At 38.4% G+C, this 21,653-nt stretch overlaps 4 protein-coding genes and 1 pseudogene across 9 annotated transcripts; 3 read left to right on the top strand and 2 right to left on the bottom strand.

Moving 5' to 3' along the window:
* LOC124316217 overlaps positions 1-21,653 on the top strand; it is a 190,907-nt pseudogene that overhangs the window by 5,345 nt on the left and 163,909 nt on the right.
* Positions 403-21,493, top strand: LOC124316144. 2 transcript variants are annotated; one of them, XM_046781904.1, is made up of 14 exons: positions 403-718; positions 18,175-18,276; positions 18,336-18,733; positions 18,797-18,925; positions 18,995-19,238; positions 19,316-19,476; positions 19,543-19,648; positions 19,722-19,927; positions 19,984-20,139; positions 20,208-20,238; positions 20,298-20,608; positions 20,685-20,843; positions 20,911-21,096; positions 21,165-21,493. In XM_046781904.1, the coding sequence occupies exons 1-14, from the start codon at positions 418-420 to the stop codon at positions 21,333-21,335; spliced, it is 2,661 nt and encodes an 886-aa protein (XP_046637860.1). In that variant the 5' UTR covers positions 403-417; the 3' UTR covers positions 21,336-21,493. The 2 variants fall into 2 exon arrangements, with proteins under 2 accessions (XP_046637860.1, XP_046637859.1); XM_046781903.1 differs by lacking the exon at positions 403-718 and adding an exon at positions 17,686-18,108.
* LOC124316571 (oxidized purine nucleoside triphosphate hydrolase-like) lies at positions 750-2,529 on the bottom strand. 4 transcript variants are annotated; one of them, XM_046782587.1, is made up of 5 exons: positions 2,382-2,529; positions 1,760-1,981; positions 1,406-1,636; positions 1,147-1,298; positions 750-1,075 (listed from the first exon to the last, which is right to left on the bottom strand). In XM_046782587.1, the coding sequence occupies exons 3-5, from the start codon at positions 1,546-1,548 to the stop codon at positions 909-911; spliced, it is 462 nt and encodes a 153-aa protein (XP_046638543.1). In that variant the 5' UTR covers positions 1,549-1,636; positions 1,760-1,981; positions 2,382-2,529; the 3' UTR covers positions 750-908. The 4 variants fall into 4 exon arrangements, with proteins under 4 accessions (XP_046638543.1, XP_046638544.1, XP_046638545.1 ...); XM_046782588.1 differs by having other exon boundaries at positions 1,760-2,529; XM_046782589.1 differs by lacking the exon at positions 2,382-2,529 and having other exon boundaries at positions 1,799-1,981.
* LOC124316156 (interaptin-like) lies at positions 5,921-9,470 on the top strand. Of its 2 annotated transcripts, XM_046781925.1 has the most exons (9): positions 5,923-7,635; positions 7,705-7,800; positions 7,853-7,936; positions 8,017-8,091; positions 8,157-8,219; positions 8,296-8,361; positions 8,425-8,529; positions 8,588-8,737; positions 8,794-9,470. In XM_046781925.1, the coding sequence occupies exons 1-9, from the start codon at positions 6,135-6,137 to the stop codon at positions 9,276-9,278; spliced, it is 2,625 nt and encodes an 874-aa protein (XP_046637881.1). In that variant the 5' UTR covers positions 5,923-6,134; the 3' UTR covers positions 9,279-9,470. The 2 variants fall into 2 exon arrangements, with proteins under 2 accessions (XP_046637883.1, XP_046637881.1); XM_046781927.1 differs by lacking the exons at positions 8,157-8,219; positions 8,296-8,361; positions 8,425-8,529 and having other exon boundaries at positions 5,921-7,635.
* Positions 14,199-17,046, bottom strand: LOC124316172. Its single transcript, XM_046781964.1, has 2 exons — positions 15,781-17,046; positions 14,199-15,654 (listed from the first exon to the last, which is right to left on the bottom strand). The coding sequence occupies exons 1-2, from the start codon at positions 16,738-16,740 to the stop codon at positions 14,425-14,427; spliced, it is 2,190 nt and encodes a 729-aa protein (XP_046637920.1). The 5' UTR covers positions 16,741-17,046; the 3' UTR covers positions 14,199-14,424.

The raw sequence follows: 21,653 nt of genomic DNA, 5'->3' as shown, positions 1-21,653 counted from the left end.
GCACTTTGGAAGCTAAAAATTCTGCACAAATCAGCAGGGGGCCATAAATTTATCGCTGGTTAAACAAAAATAAACCCAACTGTAAGCAGGCAAAATACAAAATAAATTTCGAATGAAACAAATGTCGACCTCTTTCTAAAAGGCTGTGCGGGACTTTGGACAATTTGTTTGTGCTGACAAAAACTGTATACTTATGGTAACTTGAGAGTCATCAAAGGCTATCTACTACGTCAATTAAATAGCCTACATGCACTACAGTGCAGAATTTTACAACATTTTTCTTTACACATCAAGCTCATCCACTCTTGAACATTTAAGAACAGTGGCCAATCCGGGCCAATCATCCTTGCGTCAAGCAAGAAGATTTTGTCACAATTGTCGTATAGAACATAATTTTCAGGCAAAAGAAATTTTGCCATGAAATTACACCTAATACTCGTCAGTTTTTTTATTGCGTTCGTGAAATCAGCAGAGTCCCAGCAACCAGAAAATAATGATCCCACTTGTAGTACGCTGGAAGCGGCTTTCTGGACCATCGTCACAGCCCTTTCAAATCAAAATAACGATTTGTTTGCTCCAGTCAAAGAAATATTAGCGCAAGATGTGGCCATCAGTTCGATCCTTTCTAGAACACCAATTCGTCCCGACCCTACGGCATCCGCAACTAATAGTACCGCTACCAAAAATGCTCCAGAGATAACGATTCAAATTACTAAAGGTAACACATTATACAACAAAATAAATGAATGTCACTTGGAATGATTTAATTATTTCAGGACATACATGATTAAATTACAACTCTCGGCTCCCAAGAGTAAATTACGTAACTAATCTTACCTATCTTTTATTTATAAATAAAGACTGAAGAAAGATAAGGTGGGTTACACTCACGGTTTTCTCGGATTTTCTTACGGCTTCTGAATAATTGTGTGCTTGATTATGTCACCCAGGGCGTTGAATGAGAAGCTGGCGTGAAATGACGTCCCGGAGAGAAAAACTGGAAACCAGATACGTGCTTCACTCCACATGAGATCGTATGGAATATGTTGCACGTCAAACCACTGTGGCTTCATTTCTGAATAACATAAAATAAACACAAAATAAATTATTTACAATATTTGAGAAAAGATTTAACAGTATATCAACCTTCTGTTTCCAAGATTTCTCCTTTGTACTCTGAACAACGAAAAACATGAATTTTGAAAGGGGTTTCACCATTAGAGAAATCCATGTTTATGATTCCACATTTAGTTAGATTAGATTCTTCAGTCATGATTCCGCTCTCTTCATGAAGTTCCCTGTAACAGCAAACAAGCACTTTACTAAAAACATGTTTTCAATATCCAATGGCAGTCATGTGATTCTCATCATGTCATAAATGCATTACAAGTTTCAATAAGCTCACCTAATGGCTGCTTGAATTACAGATTCACCAGATTCAATTTTTCCTCCAAAGCCATTCCATTTTCCTTCACCAAATCCACGTTTTTTTAGACCAAGAAGAATTTCAGATTTCTTCAACACAAGGACAAGGGTAAACATTTTCATTTTTCCAAATATTAAGAGCTATTTCTTTGCTGTTGTCACAGACACTGGATGGCTGCCGAACTTTCTTATCGGTTGAAAATTGACACGACTATATAAAAAAAAGATTTTTTGATTTTTAACAAGTTATCTAAATGTAGGAAATCATCAACAGAACACTCATGTAATAAATAAAATAATGAGGTTGAACAAAATTTTTGATTTGATACTTAACTGCAACTGTGTAAGGCTTTAAACGATTGAATTTATTTACCTAAATACTTTAATACTTATAATTACAAAACGACAAAAAAAAGAAAACAATAATCCGAGTCGATAATGACGTAGTGATAAATGGTCACACATTAGTGTTGTTATGTTGATCCTTGTTACGGCTGTAGTCTGCACGCAACTGCCAGCTGATGCTCCCATGAAAAGGTGCGTTCATCGGTCGGAACTTCCGATATGCCAGTTGCACACATGTAGACGATCCTTGCATTTGGTAATCTAGCCTGTAGTTCCAAAACATTTCGTTTTTGTTTTCCTTTCCCTGTTTGACCAGTCGGCAGCAGGTTAATCCCCGTTTCAATAAACGGTGGATTGTCCATAGCAACGTAGAAAACAAATAACATCAGACCTTGAGACTCATTTAAAAATTCTAATCGCGGAATTTATCTTCTTTCGACAGCGATATTATATAAACACAAATAAAACTCGTTTATCCCATTTTTTCACTAACCTTTAAATTGAACGCAACAACGGGTCGAACTAAATCAATTGAAACGCACGTCCGGTTGGAAACATTGGTTCATTAAAACAAATTCCGAACAACTAAACAATGGCATGTTCTCACTCACCCAAGTTGTTTTGTTGTTGGTTTTCATCTGTTGGACTAAAAACTGACGAAAAATGGGCAGTTTTCAGGTGAGTCATGAAAAGCGGCGTCATGACAACCAATCAATCAGTGAGGAGCCATCACGCATCGAAGATAAAGCAGAATAATCGTCGTCCAAAACAAAAAAAAATTATTTCTCTCAAAAGAGCCTATAGATACAACTAAACTAAACGGAATAATTGAATAATAATAGTGACGTAACTATTTAAGTCATCATAAAACATAAAACATTGCTGAGTAAGAAAGAGCAAAAACCAAATTTGGAATAAAAAATATCGGTATGGTTATCTTTTATGGACTCGTTGCAAGACAGGTGATTGATAAAACCGCACAATAGGTATTTCAACTTATTTAAACAAAGTGGGTTTTTCTGTCGATTGTTACGTGTTGCTTCTGCTACACTTTTCTTACAAAGAAAATCGAGAAAAAATGGCTCGTTTGTCAATTAGTTTTGGTTTGATGTTGCTGATTTTGAGTTTCGGGACAATTTGTTCCTCTGCTCTTACCACATTTTCCTTGGAAGATAAACTGCAAGAATTGGAAGTGAGACTTGTAGAAAAAGTGACACAACTGGAGGCGCAACTCGAACTAAATGTAAGTATATTGTTTAGTTTAATTTAGTGATTCACTGTGGGTAAACACATTTGATTTTCTATGACAGAATGAACAAAGACAAGATTTGGCATTGAAAGTAATTCAATTAGAGGCCAAAAATGTCCAGCTGGAAGTCAAAATTGAAAAACTGGAGGCCAAAGTTGAACAACAAGATTCGCTTTTAACTTCCCTTTTACGAGAGAAAAATGAATGCACAGCAGAAGCAACCGATTCTGTTCCATTTATCAATAATCAATCAGCTGTTGTCTCCATCAACGGACTGCCGTCTTCATGCGCGGATCTCAAAATGATTGGCCACATGTGGAGCGGAATTTTTTCCGTCATGGGATCGGTGAAAATGGAATCCGTTTACTGCGATTTCACTAAACTCCCTGACGATGAAGGTAAACGATTTAGAAATTCTCACCAATTATTCAGTTGTAGCTAATTATCCATTTTTTAATTCTTTAATTAATGAAAAAAGTTTCCAGAAATGGATCGGATATGTTGACGTCAAATCCGCGCCCGTCTATTTCTACGTCCAAAGAAATTCTACATTTAACCTAGTTGGAACTCCGATAACGTTCAATTTGGCGGTGGTGAACGAGGGAAATGCCATGGATTTGACATCGGGAAAATTCACGGCACCGCGACCGGGAATTTATTTCTTCTCTTTCACGGGACTGGCGCGTCTAGAATCTTCTTTTTGTTCTTGTTCTTCATCTTCTTGGACTGCTTGGTTTGGTTCTTATCTTTATTTGAACGGGAATTTAATCGGGTCGGGTCGTGTTGAAGAGAGTAAGGGCCCCGTTGATCAATTCAGTCCCGTGACCCTGCAGTCGACGCTCAACTTGAAAAAAGGCGATCAAGTCTGGGTGGGGATTTCTTATAGCTCATTGTTATATTTGGATGACAACGATAACCACTACACCCATTTCACGGGTTTGATGTTGGAGGAGGAAATTGGGGCGTCCCTTTGAGGTTCAACTTCATCGGCGACATGAAACATTTTCATCGCAAACATTTTTGTTTAACGTCGATAAGAAATTTTGGGCTATGAAATTTTAAGGGGTGGAGGGGAGGGAAGAAAATTCATTCGATTAGAAATTCATTAAGGGGTGGGCATTTCTTCGCCAAAATTAAACTGTGAATGCAATTACACTTACTGAATACACAAACCGAATTTCAAATTTTTAACTGTAAAACTCCAGCCGCAAACGAAAGAGGCCAAAATGACGACGCAATTGAGAAACATGGCCACGGTGACGGCCGAGGTGCGGTACAACTCTTGGACGGACGTGAGGTTCTGTTTCATGACGTTGAAATCGAACGAAATCATCGGCGAATGATGCGGAGTGCTGCTGGAGTTGACGAAGGAAGCCAGTTGGTCGTCTATTCTGGACTATTGTGATGGACAGACTAAACGGATGAGCCTGTCCACTGCCGTGAGATATCCAGGGCGTTTGCCCGTTTATTTTCTCATCCAAGGCGTCGTAGAGTTTTTCTCGCATGCGCGGATCTCTGCTGGGATACTTTTAGGAATTTTTTGATTATTACTGGGGGCCTGGGCTATTCTTCGCTAGTGCACAATTGCGTCAATGGCGTACCGGTTGAATTGTTTTCAAGTCTCTTTTTCATTATCACGCTTCACTAGTTCTTAATTGAAATTGTCATGGAAACCGACCTAGTGGCCGTCGCACTTTATAAACGCAACAGATATATTAAATATCTCTAAAAAAATTTAATTTGATTATGATCTAATAAATATAGAAAATCATCAACACACTGCCAGTGAGTTGTGACTTACAAAAACGGCTACCCTGACTGTGAGTCAACAAAAACGGCAAGTGAAAACAGTTCTAGTCAAAGGCCTAGCTACGAAATAATGGAATCGACGCCACCAAATAGTCAAAAGGGAAGAATGGAGGTACAATTTTCCTACCTTTAAGCCTTGGAAATACGGCCAGGCAGTCCAAATGTGCTCCATCCACCCGCTGAGAAGTTGAATCCACCAGGCGGAATAGGAAGTCCCCGTGGAATACACCCACACACACATGGATGTACACGAGGACATTAATAGAAAGGGGAAGAAGAGAACCGTCATTCGACCGACACAGGTAGTTTCTCCAATCAAAAGGTTACTGTTTATCTAAATGAAAATTAAAAATGACAACCAAACAACCAAAAGTAAGAAAAAGTTTGGGAAAGTTGGTAAACCTTGATTGTTATTAAACAGCTGATTTAAGCTTCCATGTGCTGCATTTGTGCAAATTATGCATTGTGTTGTTATGTTGGTTGGTCCAGGCATAAAATCTGCATAAAGGATAAAGGTTACATAGTGAAAACAAACTGACATGCTTCAACAGGGGGCTTACATGCAAAATGCTAGTGAGGAATCAACATTTCCCGCAATATCCCCACATACCAAAATTATTTTTAAATCCAATTTATGATAACAGATAAATATTTATAAGATTGTTTGTTTTATCGTGAAGTCCCATTACAAATTTTTTTTTAGGTATGCCAGATAGGTGCACAAGTATAAGAAATAATTGTATGTAGTTTAGATCATTTATCTATTACTTTGGATGCGCCGTGCGCCTAGGTTGCGGGTAGAAATCAGTTGGTATGGCAACAAAAAACCGATTTAAAATTTAAATGTGTGGCATTCGAAATTGATCTAATCTGCCAGCTTGTTTTATTTTATTTGTTTGGTATATCGCGTTTAAAAAAATTGAGAACTTGTTTCATACGCAGGATGTTCTGTTTATAAAACCTTGGCGGGAATATCAAATGACATCACATGACACTTCTGTTTTATCTTTCAACTCTCGAAGCTGGACTAAATTTCGCACAAATGGAAAAACCCTTGGGATAAACCCAATTCGAATGAGTTTGCCTTCGCATTTCTGTCCGAGTCCCAAATCAGTTTGAAACTTGTACGTCGACAGTCGTGTCAATAAAATCATATATAATTCTAGCAAATATCTTTACAATTGCTTCTGTGGCTACACAAGTTTTCATCATCTGCAGATAAGGTATTTCATTTTTATGTGAAACTTATTTCCAAAATTCTGAAGAAATCTCAAAGTGCCAAAGTTCCCCAAACGTTTTTACTGAAATGGTCCCAATCAAATGTATCCTCACCATTCTTTTGCTGGCCGTTTGCTGTCAGTGCCAATCATTCGGTGCTTCTTCTTCCTCTTGCGCGAAACTAAAAATCTCGCTGGACACGTTCAGTTCTATGAAGTACGGCAATTTTCTCATTGACATTTATGAACACGTCGATAATAATCAAAAATCATCCGACAGCCAGAAAAAATATTTCTACTCCCCTATTGCGTTATTGGACCACTCAAGTGCCGTTAGCATTTACAACAGATTCACGAAACAGCCAGAGATGAGCTTCCGCATTAAAATGTGGAACGACAAAGTTGAAAATGAAGTTGTGAAACATTTAAACGAAATCTTCGGCCATGAAATCAAATCAAATCAAGTGAGAGTCCTCCCCTTGGAGAAAGTCTTTCTCACGAGTGAAATATCCACAGAAGATTATTTTCTATCTCCAGTGTGGAAGAATTACGACAAGGGCAAAACCATTTGGTTTTCTCTGTCCTGTTACGACCAGAAAATCTGCGACGAACTGGCCAATGAAATGCGGTCCAATCCCAAACATTTAAACAATTTCAAACTCCTGTACAGTTTGTCATCGCAGACGTCACAAACAAAACAGACGACCATCCGCATCGATAGCCTCACTTCCGGTCAATTGGTCTCTAATCTTTTACAAAAATTTGGAGACAAAACTGAAATTTTTCTGACGGCCAACGACGAAAAGAAAATGTTGACGGAAACGGCCACCAACATCCGAATGGACACATTTGACGACTCTGAGGTCGGGTCGCCTGATACTGAACTTCAAATTTCAAATATTTTAAAGGATCTGCTGGTCACGTCCAGGACGACCATAAGAGAACAAAGTGACAAAATGTGGGACTCTGTTTTCTGGAATGACGACAATTACCGTCCGGACAAGACGACGAAAATTTTAAATGAAATCCTCAACAAAATGGACATGGAAACTCAAAAGATATTGGCGGACATGTTTCAAAAAGTGGAGAAGCAGTCGGTAATATTAGGAAAATTAACTTCGAATAGTAAAGAGAAAAGGCGAGAAGAACAGCATCGCGATTTTAATGAAAAATGTAAACTTGCAAAAAACTACTCGGATGAAGAAAATAAAAATTTTGAGAATAAAGAAAAAATCCAACACAATTACGACTCGAACAGTTGGGATGACGTGGACAGAATCAGTTCAATCATTTCAGAGAAAATGGCAAACGAATCTGGTGGTTCGAGCCAGGTCAAAATTACGAAAGATGTTGAAATGTTATTACAGGAAAGTAGAGACAACGTCCAATGGGACGAAGAGAAATTCGTGCCCAAGCCGATGCAACTGAGTAAAATCAATTTGGCCAAATTTCGCGAATCTCAATCGTTTCAGGATCGTAACATTCGTCTCCGTTACACGACCGCCGAACTGTCTGCGCCAATCAAAATTATGGAACACGCAGAATTGACTGTCGTTAACGAATGGAACAATTTAAAGGAGGAACTCAAAGGTTTTCTTTAATAAATTTTGCTAAATAAATTTATTAAATTTTAATCGAATTATTGAAATTGAATTGCAGCCACTACTGAGCTCTTAAGCAGAACTGTGAACAATTTGAATATAACGAATACCGAACTAAGAAACGCGAAGAGCGATTTAACTAATGAATTAGAAGGTATTTAAGAATATAAGAAAACAGAATTTTTTTTAATGTTGTGATTGAGCAGGGACTAGACAAGAGTTGGAGAAAACCCAAAACGACTTGGAGGAAACCAGGACTTATGTCAATAATCTATCGATAAAGTTAAATGGTATTTTATTATTTTACTGGAAATTTAATTTAAAATTAAACAAAATGTCTTATAAAATTTACGCTTTTTATTACGAGCAGAGACCAAGCAGGAGTTGGTGAAAACGAGAGCAGATTTTCTCATAACCGTCGATGATTTATCTGCAAAATTAAACGGTAATTTTTTGTTTGAATATAAGATAAAAATTCGAATGTATTTACAACTTTTTCAATAATTTTAGCGACTAAAAAAGAATTGGCGGAAACGAAAATCACGGCCGGGATTTTGTCAGCTGAACTCAAAAGTAAATTTCACGTCTAATTCAATATTTATTAAAATTAATTTGTTATAATTTAATTATGTTTTCTTTGATTGTGTAGCGAGTTCGTATCGATTAAGTCAAGAATCAAAAGTTGCTGAAGAAAATCTGAAAAAAGATCTAAGAGGTAATAACAATTTTGTTTTCTTTTTTGAAATTGATTTAATTTAAATCGAATGCATTTATTCAGCAACTTTAATTGACGTGGAAACTGCAAAAACAAATTTGGCCTCAACGAGAACAGAATTGAACAGCACAAAGTCCGCCGTTGCGGATTTGACAACCAAATTAAACGGTACATTTTAATAAAAATTTAATTTATTAAATAAATTATAAAGAATTTGATTCAACAGCCCGAACGAGTGAAATAGTTGACATTGGTCAAATGCCAACATCGTGTGCGGATCTACAACGAACGGGACATAAACTGAGCGGATTCTTTTCCGTAAAAGGATCAAAGAAGATGGAAACGCTTTACTGCAACTTTTTTTCCAATCAAAATGGTACGACGTGTGCTATTTTTAGTTGTTATTGTTTGTCTAATTATTTTGTTTTACAGACAAACAGAAATGGATCGGATACGCCGACATTAAATCAGCGCCCGTCAATTTCTACGTCCAGAGAAATTCTGATTTTAACAAAACATCAACTCCGATTCCGTTCGATTTGGCGCGGGTGAACGAGGGAAACGCCATGGATTTGCGGTCGGGGAAATTCACGGCACCGCGACCGGGAATTTATTTTTTCTCTTTCACGGGACTGGCGTATCTTAAATCTTCATCTTCTTATGCTTGGTTTTATTCTTATCTTTTTTTGAACGGGAATCGAATCGGGTCGAGTTATGTTCAAGAGAATAACGGCCCCGTTAGTCAAATAATTCCGATGTCCCTCCAGTCGACGCTGAACTTGAAAAAAGGCGATCAACTCTGGGTGCAGATTTCTTATTCTGCTGGTTCAGACTCGTATTTGGTTGACTACCCTGGTTTACACCACACCCATTTCACGGGTTTCATGTTGGAGGAGGAAATTGTGGCGTCCCTTTGAGGTTCAACTTCATCGGCGACGTTTTTGTTTCATGACGACACGAAATTTTTGGGAGGAAAGGAATTTTAAAAGGGGGAGGGGAGAGAGAAAATTCATTTGATTTTTATTCATTAAGGAGGAAGATTTTCTTTACCCAAATTAAACTGTGGATGTAATTACACTTACTGAATGAATACACTAACCAAGTTTCAAGTTTGTATCTGCAAAACTTCAGACGCGACCAGCAAAACACCAATTTTGATTGCCAGATTTACAAAATTGCGGGAGGCCTTTAATGGGAGAAAATTCTTCACCTTTTAATTCACTTACGGATCGGAATTTTCCAAAAAATTCTTTTACAGATGAATTCTCATTTCAGTTGTGCACTTGTCCAAAAAAATTCGCGCGTCTATCTCTAAAAATAAGGGCAGGGGACGTGAAAAACTAATTTTGTTTGCCTGATATAAAAAAATGATTAAATTTTTTATTTTAAAATTCAGCTTTGAAATCGACACGAAACGTTGCTTCTACACGTCAAGTTTATCTTTAAGGAAGAGTTTCACTTTTTAATTTGATTTCATTAAATTTTTATCATTTTCTCCTCACGTTTGCAGGATGGGATCAGAGAAGAGAAATAAAATAAGAAGGAAGGGTAGAAAATTTGGTCGACTCTTATTGATTGAGGGTTGGGAATTTCTTGACGAAAATTTAACTGTAAATGCAACTAAACATTTTCAATGCGCACACTAATTGTCACGTTTCTATCTGTAAAAATGTGGGCGTGGCAAGTAAAAAACCAATTTTGATTGGCAGATTTTTACTAAATGCAGACTGGACTAAATTGGAAGAAAATTATTTCGCGTCTTATTCATTTACGGTTTGAAATTTTCTCAAAATCTTTTCACAAATACAAATTCTCATTATAGTTGTGCATGGCTGAACGCAAATTCACGCGTCTGTTTGCAAAATCAAGGGCAGGGAACTGGATTTATTGGTAAAATTTCTCCTAACAAAATTTAAAAAATATCAAATTTGATTGGCGATCGCAGCTTAACATCACATAACATTAACTCTGAATCACTTATATTCCCCGCGTCAACTGTTGAATGGTTGTTAAATGCCACGAAAAAGAATTCAAACCAAAAATTGTTATTAACCTCCCATCAACATTTACTGCCAGTGAGTTGTAAGGTACAAAAACAAGCCTGATCTGCTGTCGTTCATTAAATGAGATATTTATAAATGAGCCCTAACTGAGAAAACAAAATTGGCGATGAGAAACAGTTCCATTCAAAGGCCTAGCTCAGGAGTAATCGTATTATCTTACTATGTCACGATTTGAAATCAACGACATCAATAGTCTTAAAGGAAGAAAAGAGATAAATGTTTGTTCTACCTTCAAGCCTGGGAAATACGGCCAGGCATATCCACAAGCGATCCATCCATCTGAATTTGATTGAATCTACCATCCGGGATACGAAAAAGAAAGTCCTCGTGAATACACCCACACTCACATGGGTGTACACGAGGACAGAGGGGATTTAACGAAAGGGGAAGAAGACATCCGTAACTCAACCGACATCGGCAGTTCCTCCAATCCAAAAGGATGCTGTTTATCTAAATGAAAATTAAAAATGAGTTACGAAAAATATTTAGGCATAATGAATCAATAAGGACAAGCAGAAATTGAGTCAGTGGGTAAACCTGAATTTTTTAATAAATGGGAGAATGTAAGGTGTGTCCATGTTCATACACTGAGCTCACGCAGGTCCTGCAACATAAAATATTTCTAGCAGGTCGCAGAAATAAAAGTAACTCAAATCATTATCCTGGTGACGATACTGAGGACAGGTCAAATGCCAGCACAAGATAAACTTGCACATCTTGTTTGTACAATGACTGGCTCAAGCCTCAAATATGCACAGAGGAAAAGTTTACGCAGGTGCAAACAAACTGCCAAGCATCGACAGGTGGCTTACATGGATGAATGCCAGTCAGGAAATATGACATTTCACAAATTTGTAAACAGGTTTAACTTTTCTATTTAAGCTATCGAAATCATTGCATTTGTATTCTCACTTTGATTTACCTGCCAAACAGCATGGAGAGTCTGAGAGCCTTGAGCCTCAACACCAACACCACAGAGTCCACACGACGACCACATTTTAGTAAATTTATTTGGTCTACAGTTACAGCCAGCCACGTACGTTCGCGTACGTTTCCCAAAAAAGTTATCATTACATATTCTTTATTATAATATAAAACTTGTTTTGTGTGTGGGATACTGGGATTGACGATGGAGTGCAGCAGAAGCAGGTAAACTTCGTCTCTTTTTCGAAACTGGTAAACAAGACTGTAGCAGACGACACTAATATTCAAATTAGCCATGCTTTAGTAAGATATCGATACAATTAAAAATCGCCACACTTAATCCAGGACCCTCATGAAAGTCAAGAGGGAATAAACTACGGCTGGTAATTAATTTAATGCTGCACGATTATGACTTTATGAGCCCTGAAATTAAAATCGTAAATAATATTATAGATTTTCAAAATTTATGTAACAAGAAATTGGCGGCAATTTCGAATTGTAATTAACTGCAGCTCTAAATAGCTTGTCAAACTCAAACACTTATAACAGAATAAACACGGCAAAGTGTTAGTGCTTAGTAATAACCTGCTAGCCAGATTACGAAATAGATTGACGTGTCAAGTCAGTAATACCTTTCCGAGTACTAGAACTCTCCAACGGACCGTTGTAAAAATTGTCTGTTTGCTTATTATACAGTTTGTTACGATAGTCAAAGTTAAGTTGTGAATTTGGAATTCTCAGATGGTTGCAGTTGATACAGGCTTTATTTACAATGACGGGCACGTGATATTGCGGAACCGTTGCCAATCTACATTTATTTCAAGTCTGGGTGACGATACGTAATACTATGACTACGTACGAATTTTCTAATCGAATTTTCTATCTGAATTTTGGATCAGATAATGTTTGAGTTGAGACCCATCACAGTCAGCATTAACAACCGCCAAGTTATAAAAAGCTACAGCTCCTGCGAAATCAAGTTTATATCAAAATGCCATAAAGATTTGGCGAAATTAGAAAATTTCAAAATGTTGTTTTAATAACGTTTTACATTTATACTTCCATATATTACAAAAGATTTAGTTACAAACTTACAACCAAAAATGCATTTAGGAATTGCAGAAAATGCATCGGTTCGTCTTAGGATCGCTGAGCTTCAGTGGTTCGGGCTATTCAAGCAACGGGGTAAGCTGTTGTTGGTTTCGCCTGTTCGGTCGGATAACTCGCTGATGGTTTGTTGTTGTATGAAGAAGGTGCGGGATATTGGGCCTCTCCTTCGTATTTGACTTCAGCGACGTATCCGTTTTGGTCGGCCGTGTAGGTGACGATTTGGGTGCGGCCATCGGGCAAGGCAACGCGGTAGGATCCGGTCGTGACTTTGCCGTCGCTTTCCTGTTGGTGCGAGTAGTCGTTCTTGCTCGGCTCGTCCTTCACTTCCCAGGCAAACGAGTGCGGCATGGGAGCGTACTATATAGAAAATTGTTTTACAACTAATTAATTTATTGAGGCTAATATAAAACACAGTCAACTGTAAGAAATAATTTACCTGTTGCTCGGATGACTTGGCGACAGTGTCTGTGTATTTGGGCTGTTCCTCTCCGGATGTAAAAACAGCCAATGCAACGAGGGAAACAAGAATGAGTTGGACCTGCGTATATAACCGGGAAAATAATAAAAGATTGTTATTACTATTTCTTAATGCCAGTAAGAAAAATAATAAAAATAATAGAGAACCTGCATGATGTTGGAGTGGTTGTTGGTGGTGGAATCGACTGAAAGCGACTGGTGACTTAATCGAGTCGACACTACCGACTTATATACTTGCTGGGTTGCATCAGGTACATGTTACAGTAACTGGCCACCCTTGTCAATTTCGGTCAGGGTGATAATGAAATATTATTATGTCGTCCGCTGCTGCTGCTGGGAAAAAGGAAAAGGGAAACTTGACGGGAAAAAAGGAGACGATTATTGTCAATGGACGTTCGCTTTTTGTGGTTGGTCACTATCACAACGCGAGACTTTCGTGTCTCATTCGGGAGAATTGTTTCCTTTTCCTATTTTACTTGTCTTTTCATTTCTCGCTGTTGCAACACGGCAGAGAGTCCGTGTTATCCCCCTCTGGCTGTGTGTATTTTACACAGTTTGGATGAGCTTATTATTACGTACTGCGCAACAGTCAAGGGCGTTAACTTATTTCTATTTGATTTCTATTCCATTTTGTTTCAACGTGTCACATCTAATAACCCCGTATTTGATGCTGCAATTGCCGTTAATAGCTTGATTATGGAGAATGCTGAATATATCATTCCTAACACATGTTACTCACCGTGCCGTAAAAACAGAAGTAAATTCAGTGTAATTCAGTGTAATTCAGGTGATTCAATCACGACGAGGGAAATAATACCCAGAAAGAAAAAGTTTGTTTCTTCTCTTTTTGTTTAATGGCCCATTTATATTTTGGATAAGAGGGAACGAAGAATACCGTGAAACTAAAAAATCATAAACCGTGTACATAACACGAATTCCGTTCCGGCAGTGAGGGTGTGTCTCTTGCCAAACTTCGTGAAAAACGGAACCGGGAAATCTCAACTGATTTGCGCAAAAGTTCCAAAAGAAACACTGGTGAATATAGTAATTATACTATACTATATATAGCTTATCTTGAGTTCTTGACTTTGGTGTTCTATTGTTCCGGTGAAAGGCCAATAATCGGGGGAGATTATCCCTCGATTCGAGATTTCGAGTATATTATAAGGACGAAAGCACATCAGGTATCAAACGCATGAAAGAAAGTTGCGTGTCATACACTATCCTACAGCATACACGTTTTTCAACATAAATTTGTTATTGCTGGTTATAAAAGCATTGTATTATGTTTCCCAGGAATTCTACAGAAAAATTACGGTTTAAATTGATAAGAAATGGCAATTATATTTCTGATTTGTTATCTCTATAAGTAGAAAACATTTAGTAATGAATTTAATATATAAAAGCTATTGCGTTTCTAATAGTATACTACAGCGAAAATAGATGGCAAGCGGCGCTGTTGTGGCACATGCAAATTTTTTTAAATTTTTTAACGAGAATATTGCTTGGTTATTTCTCCTTTATTTAGCACGTCCTTGGTAAGTTCCGCTTTTTTCAGCACTTGTTGCAAACTCTTGATCCTCTCATTGTATCCGGGTTTCTTCTCGTTCTTCTCGTTTTCGATCATCATCTGAATGTATTCGGGAGTGGTGAGCGGATCACCGTGAAGGGCTTTCTGCTGCAGTAAATTCGAGCATTGTGTGATCTCTTCAATCGTCTTACACATTTCGAATTTCAGTTGTTCCAGTTCCGCTTGCAAAGCGTTCTTCAACCCTTCAGCGCTCAGCCTCTGTCCCATGGCGTCTTCGTACTTCTTGCGAATATCGTACAGGGTCCTGATCTCGTCCTCCTGGACGTATTGCCAATTTGTGTCTTCGTTTAGGTGGTCGCTGGTTGGGCAGTTACCCGGACAAACCCTGCATTTCAGAGCTTCCTCATTAACTACCAAGTTGTATGCAGTACTTACAACGGTTCTCAACGAACTCGCATAAAATTTTATGGCTGAAGTCATAGGGACATCTTTTGAATCAGAAGACATTAATTTCGCTGGATCCCAGAAGGCTGGACAAAAACGAGTAAAATACGACGGATCGCAAGGAAAGTGACACGTTACTTCGCACTTGACGCAGTTCATGGCGTTCTGATTATTGATGCACTTGACTTTGACCTTCTTGGATATTGGCACTTTCATCTCGAAATTCTTGTTGGCGTCGATGTGATTCTTGTTCAGAGCGATGATTTTCTCCGTCTCGCTCAGTTCTTCCATCTTCATCAGCTGCTGTTGGATGCCCCTCTGCATGAAATCCAAATGAATTTCCAGACACTTTCTGATCTGCAACACTTCTTTCGTCATCTGCAGCGATTTAGTCGGCATCTTGTTCAGCTCGTCAAAAAAGGATTTGAAATTCTTTATTCCACTATCCCATTGGAAACGTAATAGCAGATTTTCTTTAGCTAATGCCTCCGAAATATAAACGGCCGCATTGTTGAAGCTCTGATGGCACGGCAAATTATTCGAGTTCATCTGGCAAGGAAGTTTCGCCTCTATTATGGCACCCAGGACGAGAGGTGCACTTCCGTCAGAGAAAGTCACGAGGAAACGAACATTTTCTTTGATGTCTTTCCCGAAAATGGACAGGACCGAATTGAAAATGTACGTTTGCGCGCTAGTAAGCCGGGCAAGTGCGGACTGCACGACGAATCCGACAGCATCCAGTTCCTGATATCAAGAACAATTTAAAATAATTTTATCGACATTTTAATAATGCTTATTAATAATTAATTTTAATTTTAATATTAATTGTAATTAATTTTAATTTTAAAAATTACCTTATTAAATTATTACCTGAATGCCATTTTGATGTTCAAAAAATTGTTTGACGGCCGAAGTGATTTCTTTGTCGCGATCTATGCCTTCGGTATCTCCGAATCCCGGCGTGTCGACTATAGTCAATGAATACGGAATGCGGAAGCCCTTTCTGTAATGAATGTCGTACGCCGTGACTCCGGTCGTTTGACTGTGCGCTTGCGACGCCCCCCTAAGATCTTCATTGACGAGCATGAAACGGAAAGGATCCTCCCATTCGATGCCCAGTACATAATTGATCATTGCGTTGATCATGGTCGTCTTGCCAGATCCAGTCGCACCCATCAGCAAAATAGTTTTCCATTCCTTTTTTGGGGGATGGGCTGCTGGTGCATTGAAAGCGAATCGCTTGATGATGGAGGCCGCACCAGCAAACGTGGACGCTTCGTTTAAATTTAATTTGTAACAAAGCATACCGTCCACATTTTTCATTTCGGTACACTCTTTCTTGATTTCGATGGGTAATCTAAAATTGTCATTCCCATCAGTAGCTGAGGCACCAGACTGCTGTTGACTACTCTGCGTTTGAATGCTGGGCGCGGTTACTATGGGCACCACTGTTGGGTGTGGCTGTTGTGCTGCTGGTGTAGCCAAGGGTGTGATAGCCAATGCAACTTTCAGCCTTCTGATGGTGTTGGCGGGTATGGCGTTCGTTAGGACATCGCCGTACAGTAGGTCATCTTTGACGTCTTCTAAATCCAGCAAATTATTGGCCACTAAAAGGTAACTGTGGGCATCAATTCGATGATTTTTCAGGATGTCTATAACCTGTGGTGATAACAAGTGAGCGGCTGACTGATTAAGGAAGGGTACCAAATTGGATGGTGCAGATTCCCCTAATTTACTGGCGATGTTACCATAAATTCGGATGATTTCACTTTCGTTGGCTTTTGCGTCTTTGATGAGAGTCTCAATCAGCTTAACTTCTTCCATGCTCATTTTCTTGCACACTCGGTTTAAAGGAAAAATTTACCTTGACTTTTGACAACACGACGCATCACGACCTCACAATTGTTCAGACCAAAATGAAGTTATAGCCTGTAAGTTGTTTATAGTATTTGTGCAGCAGTTGATGATAACTTGGTTAGTATGGTTACTCGTGATAAGTTTGGTAGATGTAGCATGTAGCTAATATTTATTTTGTCGGCGTTGAAAAATGATATGTGAAACTGATATAGAAACCGCATATCAGTATAATATCACCATCATAAAGTTTCGTGTATCCTCTACAATAAAACTCTCGTCAGATCTAACCATTTTACAGCTTTCACAAATGTTAAAACATTTGGGTTGTTATTATAGATCTGTCTTAATATTCTGAACAATTTCGAATTAAACTCTCTGGAAAAGCTTCTGGACAATTATTGCCTACGATGCTTAACATGTTAGTATCGTAAAACGAGATGCGTGTTGTCCACATTGTTTTAGAGCATTGACTTGTTTTATCAATCTGTACCCGTTTGCCTCGAGAAAATTCATCGACACATGCAGCGGTTCAAAGTGCTAAAATAACGCACTCTGTGTAACAAATATTTACAGAATTGCACTTTAGAATAAGCTGAAATTGAAAACAACCAATCAGTCCAGATATCAACAGGATCCATCAATTTATCGCTGGTTAAACAAAAATGATAGCTCAAATGTATAGCAGACAACGTGAAACGACTGCGCAGGACTTTGGACAATTTATGTTTGTATTAAGATAAAAAAAAAGTATACTAATGGTAACTTGAGAGCGAATTGAGAGTTATATCGAGGCTATCTCCTGCGTCAATTAAAATATACACAAAAATAAATCCTACAAGTGCAGAATTTTATAACATAAGTATTTCTTTACTCAAAACTTATTACTCACAACTCATTAAATTTTTAGAACAGTGGCAAGTCAGCCTTGCGTCGAGCAAGAAGATATTGTCACTATTGTCGTATAAAACATAATTTTCAGGCACAAATCAAATTTTGCCATGAAATTGCATCTAATACTCGCCAGTTTTTTTATTGTGTTTGTGAAATCAGCAGAGTCCCAGACGGCAGAAAATAGTGATCCCACTTGTAGTACGCTAGAATGCCAGCAACAGTTGCTCCAGATCCGTTTGGAAACAATGGAAGCGGCTTTCCGGACCATCGTCACAGCCCTTTCAAATCAAAATAACGATTTGTTTGCTCGAGTCAAAGAAATATTAGCGCAAGACGTGGCCATCAGTTCGATCCTTTCTGCAACCCCAATTCGTCCCGACCCTGCGGCATCCACTTCTAATAGTACAGCTACCAAGAATGCTCCGGAGATAACGATTCAAATTACTAAAGGTAACAGACACATTATATACAGCAGAATAAATTACAATGTCACTTGGAATGATTTAATTATTACAGGAGACTCGGAAAGTCTTCTCCAACAAGGAAAGGTCCTGGTCGACAACCTTAAAAGCTTAGTCAAATGTTCCTTAGCTCAGTTCGTTGACATCAGCACTATTGGTAAAAAATTTGGAAAATTGGTAATTTATTCATGCTTCTAAGACGAATAATTTCATTAGATTCCGAATCGAACGTTGGCAGTAATTCGTCCGCAATCGCCGCTTCATTTAGCACCAAAAACGAGTCGCTTGAAATCGTTTGGCCCGTTCTCTCAGCCGAATGTCTCAAATTTAGTTCCGGTGTCTGGATCCGAGTGTACCAGATCAGCAACGAACTCGCAAAGTCGCTGGTTGAAACTTCCTTGTCCGTACCTCAAAAGTGTTTGAAAAAGAATTCGAAAACGACCTTCTCTATCGCCCTATCGCCACCATCTTCAATCACTAGCAAGAAAGATCCTTGCCTCTTTTTACTGGCCAGAAATCTCACCCAGTGTCGCTCCTATGCCGTTGAAGTGATCCCGAATTTCCAGACACTTCGTGGGAAAACGTTGCGCACAGAAATCGTCATCCCACCAAAGGTGTGTTACATATAAATGCAGCTAGAATAATTTCTTATAGATTTCTTATTGATTCGAAAATAGTTGAGTGGCGATTTTAGTACGAAATCGCTGATGGATATTGTCGTAAATTCGAATTCGTTGAAATTGAACTGGAAAGATAATTCGGGTTGCGCTTCCCAAATGACTTCGTTAAACCTGAAAGTACTCCAGGTAAACTATCAATTTTTACCTGCTATATTCATTTCATAAAATTTTGAATTTTCCCCTCTTAAAACAAAGGATGGATTGGCAAGCAGTGAAAGAACGAACAATACTTACAGGATCCCTCGAAGTTGTCTTAAGCAGGATCGAAATGAAGTGAACGCGTTCTCTATGATGTTGCCAACTAATCCGCAAACGTGTTCAATCGAGTGGAAACCTCTGGACAAGTGTCGCAAATACACATTTGACATGAGCTCCCAGTACACGGCAACTTGGAATGGCTCTTCTATACTTCTGGATATATTTACCAAGGGGAACGAAGGTTTGAAGTTACCATTTTCTCGACATTTCAGTCATTGATTGAAAAAATTCTTTTTAATGTTGAATACAATTATGTAGCCGATTTCACAATTTTTCCAAATGATGGCTCGAACCCTTGGAGGTGTCCGAGAAAGTATTTTAGTTGCAGCTGGAACTGTAATCATGCTGAAGCAAGCTTTGTCTGTAACGGAGTAAACGATTGTAGAAATGGTCGGGATGAGCAATACTGTGATCAAAGCGTATTTATAATGCAATTACCTTTTTTTCCGCATGTGATGTTTTTAACATATAGTTAACTTTCCTAGGTGTGCAAAGAAGGATTTAAATGTGGGCGGCAGTGTATACCGAAAGAACTCGTTTGCAATGGCCAACACGATTGTCTTGATGGCTCCGACGAGAATTATAGTTGCAGTGGGTTAAATTTCACGTACAATTAATTTAGACGATTTGGGAAAATATTATTTCTTCATGTTGTCTGATGCAGTTTACGCCAATATGTGTCAGCATCTCACAGATTCTTCGGGTAATTTTTCTTCTCAGCGAGTTCCCAAACCGGCAGACGACATCCATTCGGAAAGAGCTTTTGATGCTACTCTCAAAACCACAGTTTTAATATCTGTGCAGCCTAATCAGCAAATTTGGCTGACATTAAAAAAGTGCGTTACTCTGGAGCAGCGACATTTCGTTAATGTAATTTCTTATTCAAACTGCCGCCAAAACTCCAAATCATTTGAAAAATTTTCCAGATTTACGACGGACCTTACTCAACCAGTCCTCTACTGTTATCGACTAGCGGATTAGTTACTAACCCATTCTCGGTACGATCTTCATTCAATGAATTGTATGTGGAATTTCCATCTTATTACCAAACAGATTATGGCATTTCAGCTTTTTACACCAGTGTAAGTATAGTTTAAGTTAAGCTTATAAGCGACAAGGAAACTTGTATATCTAATTACTTGGGTTTTAGGTAAACAGCACGAATGAACCGTTCGTTCCAGGTGTGTTCAGTTAAATTTTATATGCACATAAATTTGTTATAAATGAAATTCACTGAAAGGCTGTGGCGGTTATATTTACGGCGATGGAGTCATTGCGATTCCAAATTACGTGGCCAGCAACACCGATATCTCTGACTGTTTTTGGTTCATCGAAGCAACGACCAATGAGGATACCATCCTGCTAACTAACACTAAATCCGCATCATCTTTTCAAGCAAACGTTCCTACTGTTCGAAACTATTACTATATGGATGGAAACTACTCTACGACTACTGAATCATATTATTATAAAACTACACCCAATTATGTTGATTACTATTCTAATCCAGCATCTTTGTTGTCTTCGCCGGAAAATTTGTCCTCCATAATCGTAAGTTGCTCTTATTTGAATTTAATGAGATGAAAAATTCTTGATAGAAAAATCAGTTCAACATTTAATCCCCCAGGTATACGATGGATGGAGCACTTCCGGTCATGTACTTCACGACCGGAAAGATTCCATGACAAATATAGCAATGTACTCAATCAGCAACAAAATGCTGGTTCATTTCAAACCACCATCAGTCGTTAAAGAAAACGTTGCCTTCTCTTGGAGAGTCTTAAAAGTATATCGACTTCCAAATTAAATACAATTAGAAATCATATTAAAAAATTTCTATCGCTGACCCACAGATTTCCACGCCAGAATGCAAACACGATTTGAACGGAGCCAATGGAATTATCAAAAGTCCAAATTATCCGGTGCAGGTTTATCCCGACTTGACCGACTGTCGTTGGAACATCACAGTGAAAGCGGGCTCAAAAGTCCGGTTACTTTTTGCCTACTTTGAAACGCAAGCGGAAATGGATTTTCTTTATGTCCGTCATTTTTTAAAATTAGCCGATATGTCTAAAAAAGTTTCTAATATTTTATTAAATATTTACAGGTGTACGATGGACCCAGTGTTTATTCAGAATTATTGTTTGAAAAATCAGGATTGATTACCACACCTTTCGAAGTGAATTCTACAACAAATCAAGTCCTGGTTCGGTTTACATCAGACGGTACATCGGACGCTTCCTATCCTGGTTTTCTCGCCGTTTATTCGACTGTGTGAATCTTTCCCCTGTCAGTCAATCACGCAACAAGTCCTCTCTAGCTATATGTAGACTCTTATTTGGGCTTAGCAACGTCACTTGCATAAATATTCCTTTAAACTGCTTATTCAACAAAATGTCGCAAAATGCTAACGTGGAACGTTACTGGTTAACTGTTGGTGAAGATTTACTATCAATTGATATCAACCCGACTTTAACTCTAAAAAGCCACCCACCCCAAACGCAACCCCACCCCCCCCCCCGCCACCATCCCCCCTCCCCTCCAAAAAAAAAGGGAAAAACAGTAACGCATACCATATTGATGTCTAGACATAAAC

Source organism: Daphnia pulicaria, chromosome 12, assembly GCF_021234035.1.
Source record: "Daphnia pulicaria isolate SC F1-1A chromosome 12, SC_F0-13Bv2, whole genome shotgun sequence".
NCBI lineage: Eukaryota > Metazoa > Arthropoda > Branchiopoda > Diplostraca > Daphniidae > Daphnia > Daphnia pulicaria.
The sequence above is the reverse complement of the archived record's forward strand: the minus strand, read 5'-3'. Positions and strand labels throughout refer to the sequence as shown.

What these genes read in the sequence shown, in the direction of transcription:
- LOC124316571 (XM_046782588.1), bottom strand. Translation starts at nt 1,548, where the DNA reads ATGAAAATGTTTACCCTTGTCCTTGTGTTGAAGAAATCTGAAATTCTT. An exon ending in GTAATTCAAGCAGCCATTAG is followed by an intron (nt 1,299 to 1,405) that starts GTGAGCTTATTG and finishes TTGCTGTTACAG; the next exon opens with GGAACTTCATGAAGAGAGCG. An exon ending in AGAAATCTTGGAAACAGAAG is followed by an intron (nt 1,076 to 1,146) that starts GTTGATATACTG and finishes TATGTTATTCAG; the next exon opens with AAATGAAGCCACAGTGGTTT.
- LOC124316156 (XM_046781925.1), top strand. Translation starts at nt 6,135, where the DNA reads ATGGTCCCAATCAAATGTATCCTCACCATTCTTTTGCTGGCCGTTTGC. An exon ending in TTTGTCAGCTGAACTCAAAA is followed by an intron (nt 8,220 to 8,295) that starts GTAAATTTCACG and finishes TTGATTGTGTAG; the next exon opens with CGAGTTCGTATCGATTAAGT. An exon ending in TCTGAAAAAAGATCTAAGAG is followed by an intron (nt 8,362 to 8,424) that starts GTAATAACAATT and finishes GCATTTATTCAG; the next exon opens with CAACTTTAATTGACGTGGAA.
- LOC124316172 (XM_046781964.1), bottom strand. Translation starts at nt 16,740, where the DNA reads ATGAGCATGGAAGAAGTTAAGCTGATTGAGACTCTCATCAAAGACGCA. An exon ending in AACATCAAAATGGCATTCAG is followed by an intron (nt 15,655 to 15,780) that starts GTAATAATTTAA and finishes TCTTGATATCAG; the next exon opens with GAACTGGATGCTGTCGGATT.
- LOC124316144 (XM_046781903.1), top strand. Translation starts at nt 17,766, where the DNA reads ATGAAATTGCATCTAATACTCGCCAGTTTTTTTATTGTGTTTGTGAAA. An exon ending in GAATGAACCGTTCGTTCCAG is followed by an intron (nt 20,239 to 20,297) that starts GTGTGTTCAGTT and finishes ATTCACTGAAAG; the next exon opens with GCTGTGGCGGTTATATTTAC. An exon ending in AAAATTTGTCCTCCATAATC is followed by an intron (nt 20,609 to 20,684) that starts GTAAGTTGCTCT and finishes TTAATCCCCCAG; the next exon opens with GTATACGATGGATGGAGCAC.